At 33.9% G+C, this 9689-nt stretch overlaps 1 protein-coding gene across 1 annotated transcript; it reads right to left on the reverse strand.

The window, feature by feature from the left end:
* Nucleotides 1-4276: 4276 nt before the first annotated feature.
* Nucleotides 4277-8664, reverse strand: LOC117630980 (beta-glucosidase 13-like). The gene is made up of 13 exons (XM_034363877.1): nucleotides 8393-8664; nucleotides 8150-8219; nucleotides 7685-7743; nucleotides 7482-7557; nucleotides 7271-7348; nucleotides 7080-7167; nucleotides 6730-6985; nucleotides 5952-6067; nucleotides 5595-5818; nucleotides 5437-5468; nucleotides 5210-5312; nucleotides 4989-5097; nucleotides 4277-4868 (listed from the first exon to the last, which is right to left on the reverse strand). The coding sequence occupies exons 1-13, from the start codon at nucleotides 8570-8572 to the stop codon at nucleotides 4625-4627; spliced, it is 1635 nt and encodes a 544-aa protein (XP_034219768.1). The 5' UTR covers nucleotides 8573-8664; the 3' UTR covers nucleotides 4277-4624.
* Nucleotides 8665-9689: the final 1025 nt, after the last annotated feature.

The raw sequence follows: 9689 nt of genomic DNA on the forward strand, positions 1-9689 counted from the left end.
ATGTCAATGCCTAGTGACATGCAGTAGTCATCAAAAGTCTGAGATGTAAATTCACCAGCATTATCGAGTCTGATTGACTTAATGGGATAATCTGGGAATTGGGCTCGTAATTTAATTATCTGAGCCAAAAGCCTAGCAAATGCCATATTCCGAGTAGATAAAAGACAAACATGTGACCATCGGGTAGATGCATCCACCAAGACCATAAAGTACCGAAATGGTCCACATGGGGGATGAATAGGTCCACAAATGTCCCCTTGAATTCTCTGCAAAAATGATGGAGACTCAACATCAACCTTTGGTTGTGATGGTTTGATCACCAACTTCCCTTGTGAACAAGCTTGGCAAAAGATGTCACTTGATAACATAATGTGTTTAGTCAACAAGGGATGTCCTTTAGAGTTGGTGATGATCCTGCGCATCATGGTGGATCCAGGATGACCCAACCTGTCATGCCAAAGCTTAAAAGCATTTGAGTCAATGGACTCTTGGTCCATGACACTATGTGCCTCAATTGTCCGTATGGTTGTATAATACAACCCTGATGAGAGCGCACAAAGCTTCTCCAGTATTCGCTTTTGGGTATCACTGGAGGTAATGCAAAGATATTCCATGTTTTCCTCTTTCTTTTTTTCAACATGGTAGCCATTCAAACGTATATCTTTGAAACTCAACAGATTCCTTCTGGAGTTAGATGAATACAAAGCATCTGGAATGGACAGTATTGTTCCATTTGGTAACATAATTTGGGCTATTCCTGAGCCTTCAATCAGATCTGAAGGACCTGATATGGTTGTTACCTTTGCTTTTGTAAGCATTAATTTTGAGAAATACTTTCGATCTTGAAGGATCGTATGAGTAGTCGCGTTGTCTGCAAGACAAATACTTTTGCCATAGCTTTTGTTTTGAGGGCATCCATAATTTACATCCATGCCTTCAAACAAACAAAATAAGCTGAATCAATAAATAAGAAAACATTGCCACTTTTATTGGATTGAAACGAAAACTAAAAACAACACTTCAGATAATACAAATTGTACATTAAGAAATTTAATCTAATTTCAGACCCATAAGCTTCATTTCCTCTTTCAGTAACAAAATCAGAAACATCCAGATATTGACGCGATATTTCTGATGAGCCATCTATGGCTTGCGGATTTGGTATAGCATGATCAATGTAATTTGTCTCCACTTTCTTGTTCTTAATTGAAGCTTGATAAAGATCCGCCAAATTCTTCGGAGTACGACTTGTACGCACCCAATGTCCCATTGCACCACATCTGTGACAAGTGCTTTCAACATTTCTTGGCGCATAGCTTGTTTGTGCCTTCCCTTTATTACGGGATGCATTTTTTCCATTCGTGGATGGATTGCCCCTTGGACCCAAACTATATGAGTGAGCACCACGATCTTTCCTGCTCCCTTGCCAGCCACCACGCTTGCCTCCTCACCCACGTTTGTAGACACTGCCACGATATGAAGTGGCATTCACTTCCTAAGATGCAACATTTACTTCAGGAAGTGGTGCAAAGCCCATTGGGCGAGATTAGTGGTTCTTCAATAAGAGCTCATTATTCTGCTCAGCTAGCAAGAGGCAAGATATAAGTTCCGAGTATTTCTTGAAACCACTATGTCTGTATTGTTGCTGCAAGATGACATTTGAAGCATGAAAAGTGCTCAAAGTTTTTTCGAGCATATCCTCCTCAGATATACTTTCACCACATAGCCTCATCAAGGAGGTAATTCTGTGCATAGCTGAGTTGTACTCGGCCACTGTCTTGAAATCTTGAAATCTCAAGTGAGTCCATTCGTATCTAGCTCTTGAGAGGGTCACCAACTTCTAGTGATCATATCTTTCACCTAGAGCATTCCATAGAACCAACGGTTTATCAACCACCTCATTTTCGCTTTTTAGTGCCTCAAGGATGTGGCGACGAAGAAAAATCATGGCTTTTGCATTTTCTTTAGGTGAAGCATCGCTCTCATCTACAATTGTTTTTCTGCGGCCATTGGCACATAGATGGATTTTGGCATCCAGGACCCATGATAAATAGTTGTCCCTAGAAATGTCCAAGGCAGCAAACTCCAATTTTGTCAAATTTGCAATCTTAAAAAAAAAAAAAAAAAAAAAGATGCATTAGAATTGCAATAATCTTCTGGCTTAATATATTTTTGAACTTCAGGCCAAAATATCTTGCATATTTTACCCGAAACTTTAGGCTCGGAATCCGGGACATTAAGCCATTTATTAATAGGAACTTCAGGCCCTATAAATGTTTAAGGAACTTCAGGCCCTCATTATTCATGTATATTAATTGATGATAAAAATAAAGTGCTATAAATTTGCAAGTATGACGATAAACCCGCATCATACTTTAAATGAAAGTAAATGTGCGGTAAAGTAAATTCATAAAGTAAATTGCTTGTTGTATAAAATGTGCGGTAAAGTAAATTCATAAAGTAAATTGCTTGTTGTATGGACGTTAATTCCACACCATATTTTAAATAAAAGTATATATGCGGTAAAGTAAATTCATAAAGTAAATTGCTTGTTGTATGGACGTTAATTCCGCACCATATTTTAAATAAAAGTATTTATGCGGTAAAGTAAATTCATAAAGTAAATTGCTTGTTGTATGGACGTTAATTCCACTTATATATGCGGTAAAGTAAATTCATAAAGTAAATTGCTTGTTGTATGGACGTTAATTCTGCACCATACTTTAAATAAAAGTACATATGCGGTAAAGTAAATTCATAAAGTAAATTGCTTGTTGTATGGACGTTAATTCCGCACCATATTTTAAATAAAAGTATTTATGCGGTAAAGTAAATTCATAAAATAAATTGCTTGTTGTATGGACGTTAATTCCGCACCATACTTTAAATAAAAGTAAATGTGCGGTAAAATAAATTCATAAAGTAACTTGCTTGTTGTATGGATGTTAATTCCGCACCATACTTTAAATAAAAGTAAATGTGCGATAAAGTAAATTCCTAAAGTATTAGGGTTAATCCCACATCATACTTTAAGTAAAAGTAAATGTGTGATAAAGTAAACGTATTCGTATGAGCACTAATTCTACTCCATACTTTTAAAAGAAAAGTAAATATAGTTGTGTGGACGATAAACCCGCGCCACACTTTTAAATAAATATTGCCATATAGGTAATAGACTTACTCCGTACCGTAAATAAAATAAATGTGGGGATAAAACCACCTCCTAATACATATGAAGTATATAACATATTATATATTGTGGACTATATAACTACGCCACTGTTCAAGATATAATAGATGGGTTTTAAGATCACACCATCATTTTATTACTATAATTTGTGTTACAACGAGATGGGTAATAAAAATTACACCACCATAAAATAACAGGATGGGGTATAAAACCACACCATTCCAAATTACGTTACAAAGAAGTAAATTAAACAAGCATGGATGAAACAACATAAAAATTGTGAGAACACAAAAAAAAAAAAAAATGTTTGCATGTTGTCGTAGTAGTAAAGTGAGAAGAGACATATGACAGAGAGGAGACAGAGAAATAACCACATAGTATTGAGCTGGGAAAAATTTAGAAATAAAAAGGAGAGACTATCGTATTGATAACGTGTTATAAAATAGAATAATTAGAGAGTATGAGAAGTACCACTATATATTGGGAGTAGAATTATATTTGCTCTTTGTGGTGTTTACACTGACATAATTTCTTCTCAGATAAACTCACTCTCTCTTTTCTTCTTTGACTCTGACTCTCTTCTCTTCTAATTGGTTTTGTCATTTTCAACTGAAAGGGAAGCCTATTTATAGGCAATCCAATGGCCTCCCGTGGATGTACAATGCATCTCCAAACCTTCCTTTTCCAACACCATCATTTTCTCTTTTGACTACCATACTCAACACGATCATTTCTCTTTATGTGGGCTCCACCTATATTATTTACAACATTTTTCTTCATTTTTTAGGTCATATTACTTTATTGTAAAGTATTTAATTATTTTTAACATATGAAATGACCAATTTGCCCTCATATTTAACGGCAAATTGGATAAAATATTAATGATTTAGACGGTAGGGGGAACATTGAGAATAAAAGTTAGTTCGAGTCCTTAATTTTCTAAAAAAAAGGTCAGGGGTAAATTCATAATTAGGTACAAGTTCAGGGGACAATTCGATGAAATACCCTTTTTTTAATTACAACAAAAGGGAAGGCATAAATGAAGTGGGTGGGCCCAGTAGCAAATATTTTGGTCATGGCTCAACATTCATTTATTGTAGTTTTTATTTTTTATTCATAATTTAGCCATAAAAGGCCACTGATCAAATATAAACACACTAGGGATACATCAAGACAATAAGGTATCCCTCCAACCACATCCACAAACAGGCGAAGCACCTCCACTGCATAAAGCCAACAAAACTTGGATAAACCAAGCACATCAACAACATAAAGTAAAATTAAACCAAACTCTCACTAGAGAGACAACTAACTCATAATGAGTTGTTGCAACTTATTCCAACTCAGAAAGAGCCAAACATAAAGTTATAACATCACAAACAACTCGCATAACGACAATGGAGGAGCCACTGTACTTTATCCATCATTTGGGATTCAAATTTGATACACAAATTTGTGAGCCCTAGCATTATTGTTCCCACATCTTCGAATTTTTTCCTTACTAATTGAGGATCTCTTGAGAAAACTTTTGAACCAGTGCATCGAGAGTTTTGAGTGTCTTTTCAGTCCATTGTCGTAATCGACATAGTTGATACCAAACCGAACAGTGTATCCTTCGCTCCATTCAAAGTTGTCTAGCAATGACCATGCAAAGTATCCTTGCACATTAGCACCCTCTCTGCAAACACCAAAAAAAAAAAGGAACATAATCTAGTCTATGTAGTGATTAAATAACCGAAATGTAAGAAGGCTAGACGATACATATATAGCCCAAATTTATTTGTTGACAAAAACTTACATAATTGCTTCTTGGAGGTAACATAGGTGGCGATAGTAGTAGTCAATTCTATTGCTATCATCAAGGGCTCGCTCAAGGGATACTTTGGGATTATTGAACTCGTCCATGCCTGCAATATAATGCAGTATCATATGCATTTCGTACTGAATTTTACACCATTATACATATGTATGAAACATTATTGATAATGCAATAAATTAATGTTTAAAGATATTAATTACCATTCTCAGTAATGTATATAATTGGATCATTGTAATTCTTTTTTGTGTAGAGTACAAGATCGTAAAGTCCTTTTGGGTAAACATATAACCAGTCTGAAGCAGCCTGCAATCCCATTTAAAGATTAGCGATACTTTTAAGAGTTATATATGTATGTGGAAAACAAAATATATGTATAGATATTAATTTTCAAAATGCCAATAACTAAAGCAAATAATTTGATGTGTACCTGTGGACCAATGGGGACCCCATTAAGCTCAGCTGCCACAACACATATATATATATATATATATATATATATGAATATGAATATTAGTATCACCAATATATGAATAGTAGTATTTGAAGAACTTAATTAATTACTTAAAGTTTTCAATTTGTACTCACTTGTAACATTAACATAAGCATCTGTGAGGTAGCTTGGAGGCGTAGTTATAGAATAACCCTCAGGGTAAGCACTTGCATATCTAGAAGAATAGTAGTTGACTCCAATATAATCATATGACCCAATAAGTGACTTGGATTGTTCTTCAGTGAAATTTGGTAATCTTTCTTTAACAATAGATCGCATGCTCTGCGGATAGTCACCTCTTGTCAATGGGTCCATAAACCTATAAAAATAAGCCAATTCCAAGCGTCAACTTAAAGTATTATATAAAGTACTACTAGCTAGGTTGCCAATGTTATAATGCATAAGTAAAGCATTTAAATGCGATGATTTATAAAATAATATAATATACTTACCATCCATACATAAAATCCAAAGCTCGAACTGAAGCATCTATATCTTTTTGTGACTCCGAAGCGGGCTCATACCAATGTGATACAACTGTTATTCCTATCACTCCTTCTTGAGATGCCTGCTCAAGAAAGATCAATTTTTTTTTTATAATAGATTTAGAGGAAAAAAAAATATTACAACCATTGTTTATCTGAATATATAAAGTATTCCCACTTATGTTGTTACTCAATACTAGTTATTTGTAGGACACCAATATTCAAACCAAAAGAAAAAAATTAGCCCTGTTTCGTATCCTACTAAAAATAAAAAAATAAAAAACTAAATTCAAACACTATCATTCTTTTTAAAAACATGAGTTTTGAAATAGTGATTTTAAGATCTAAAAACTTGTTTGGTATTGAACTCCAAACTATTTTTTAGATCTAAAAAAATTGAAATTAAAATCAGAAAATTAAGAACCCTAGATTGCCAAATTGAAATTAACAAAGAAAAGTTGAGAGAGGGAAAGAGACGGGAGAGTGAGGAGAGATAGGGACGAGAGAGGAAGAAGAGAGAAAGAGACGGGAGAGGGCAGAGAGAAAGAGAGAGAGAGAGAGAGAGAGAGAACTATAAAACCTCACTTTTTTTGTTTTTAATAATGGGGGTGTTTTTGAGTTTTTCTTAGGTTTGAGTTTTTAAAAATGGTCTTACCAAACGGATTTTTGTGGCTTTGGACTTAAAATATGTTCTTGAGTTTATAAAATTGGATCCAAGTAGGATACCAAACAGACCCTAAAGTACCTGATATTTTTCTTTGTATAATTTTACAGCAGCTGCATGAGCAAGGAGTAGGTTGTGTGTCACCAAATATGGTTCAGTACTCGAATCTCCACCAAGGCAGGTTGGGTCATACCAAGAAGAGCATCGTCCTGGTGCGTGGATCCCGATTGTATAACCATGGTTACTAATGGTATATGGCTCATTAAGTGTGGTCCAATGCTTTACTCGATCACCAAATTCCTTATAACAAAGTTCTGCGTATGCTTTAAAATCATCACTGTACACATTTAAAAATAAAATTTGTAATATACATTAGTATTTATATAATTAAGTGATCAATATTATACAAAGGATAACTTTTGTTCACTTACACAATACGAGGGCTTAACACACCACCATATTCTTCTTCCAAGGCTTGGGGAACATCCCAGTGGAAGAGTGTCACTAGTGGTTCTATACCTATATATAGCATGACCAGTAAACGAAAAATAAAATTTCGATTAAACACGTGCACATATTTATTATATATTAGGAGGATTTATGAGATTGATAGCTGTATCACCATTCCGTATGAGTTCATTGGTGAGATTATTGTAGTATTCGATTCCTTTCTTGTTAATTCCACCACTTAGTGTTCCATCTAATAATTAAAACAAAACAAAGAAAATATGAGTCAAAACCTACTGAGAAATAGAAATTAAATTGAATAAAAGATGTTAAATTATAAAGTGATTGGTGGCAATAAAATATGTGGATGCGGATGAACAACTTACTAGGTAACAATCTAGACCATGAGATAGAGAACCTATAAGCATCCAACCCCATATCCTTCATAATTGCAACATCTTCCTGTAATGACACAAAAAATATACATAATTATAAGAAAGAAGATAAAAATTAAGGATCTCATCTTCAGTGTCGTGTGTTCAATTCAAATTTAGAAGGTCTATATAATAAAATTATGTGATTTTGAAACCTTATATCGGTGATATTGATCAATTGCAACATCTCCATTACTGCCATCGGTGATTTTTTCTGCAATTAACCAAATGTAATGTTATTTAGAAATAAACACAAAAATTAATTTAACTATCTAGATATTTAAATAGGAGAATGCTAGTCTTCACTCTAACCTTCTTTTTGGAACTTCTCACTTCTTTTCATGCGATGTATTATTCCCCTCATATTTTAAACAATGTCTTTAATATAGTAAAACCTTTGATTTTATTTTCCATGATTACCCTTATTAAATGGCATAGACTTATTCAAATTTTTACAACTTTCTAACGATCTTCTCTGGTCTAGTGGAGTTATCTCCTCTTTGTTGGGTAAGGTCTTAGTTTCAACTCACAAAAAATAAAATAAAAATAAAAATAAAAAAATAAAAAAAATAAAAAAGAAAAAAGAATTGTTAACTAATTGATTGTTTGATTCAACAGACCTGGATGGTTGTGGGTGAAGGCATCCCATACGCTTGGTCCTCTACCATCTATGTTTGCAGCACCTTCTAACTGAAATGTACATACAGATATAAGTTATATAACACGATGCACATAGTGAAGATGCCAATATTCATGCTAGATGATCTGACGTTGAAATCAAATTAAACCTATGTAACTATATGAAACACAAAATTAAAACAAATTATAGAGTAACATTAATTAAGCCCCCAGAAGGCACTAACTTGGTAAGCTGCTGTGGCGGTGCCAAATGTGAACCCTGGAAAAAGAGTATCAAAATTGGTCCTGTTGAGAGTTGCACAAACAACGGGTGGATCTGTCCTGGCAGCATTGGTATTTGCCAATGCAAAGCCAAGGAGAAGCAGCAGCACACACATGAGCAAAGAGCGGAATTGCAATTGCATAACTGAGTGGAGGGTTTTTGGTGATCGAGCTAGGTTTGCTCTTCCTGCTATATTGCATAGGCTTTATATAGAGAGAGTACGTAACTTCTACAATTGAAAATAATAAATAAATAAAGGTGTTTATTTCCTTGTCCTTTCTATTTCGTAAAGCTAAAGTATGGGGATAGACACAGAAAATTTTGGTCCTTCCGGCTTTAAAATATTGGTGGGTTGTTTTGGTCCCGTGTCCGTGTCCATTAATGTTTTCTCTCCCATTTCCATCAATTGCTGAAAACAAATTTCTCTCCCATGGAAGTAAGGGCGGAATTAGGAATTTTTCAATGGGTGGGCTAGCTAAAGTTATTAGCTTAAAATTTAATAATTATTTTTTTTGGTACTTACAATTTCTATAGTCTTTCTAGAAATAAAAGTAAACAATAAATCATATAAACCAAGCTAGTTCATAGCTCCATAGACTAATTTTCAAGAAGTTTTAACATAAACCAAATAGGGTTTAACTCAATAGTGGATTGAACATCTAAGGCTTTTTACCTAGATTGACCTTAGGTTCCTTCATGCATTCATATCATATATGAAAAGTTGTTTTATGTAAAAATATTGACTAAGTATGAAAAATGGGTTTTCGGAGTAATCATTTCCTCAAAATAATTTTTGGCGGCTTTTATTCCTCACACATTAAATAAGAAAACTTGATTTTATGAGATTTTAGTATGAAGTATATATTGACTTAATGAGCCATCATTTTTAGCCTAAATCGTATTTTGCACTAAAACTGATTTTTCATATTTTGATTTGGTGGGAATGTGATTTTCTAGTATTTTTATTTGAATCCAAATGGGGGGTACTTCCTTCTTTACATTGTAAACTTAAGTAAATGTCTTTGTCATTTTACTTTTATTTATTTTTATATTACTTCGTTTACTTAAATGTTGAAAATGGAAATAAGGTAATCTGTATAGCGCCACTGACAGGGCTAATATTGAAAATAAGTTAAATATATAATTTTTATATAATTTTTTCTTAAAAAACCACGCTGGGCTATAGCCCACTGTAGCCCTTAGTGTGGTTCCACCCTTGCATGGAAGCTCTTGCTCATCTTTACGGGCGAACTCTAGGT

This window comes from Prunus dulcis, chromosome 6 (genome assembly GCF_902201215.1).
Source record: "Prunus dulcis chromosome 6, ALMONDv2, whole genome shotgun sequence".
In the NCBI taxonomy this organism is placed as follows: Eukaryota; Viridiplantae; Streptophyta; class Magnoliopsida; order Rosales; family Rosaceae; genus Prunus; species Prunus dulcis.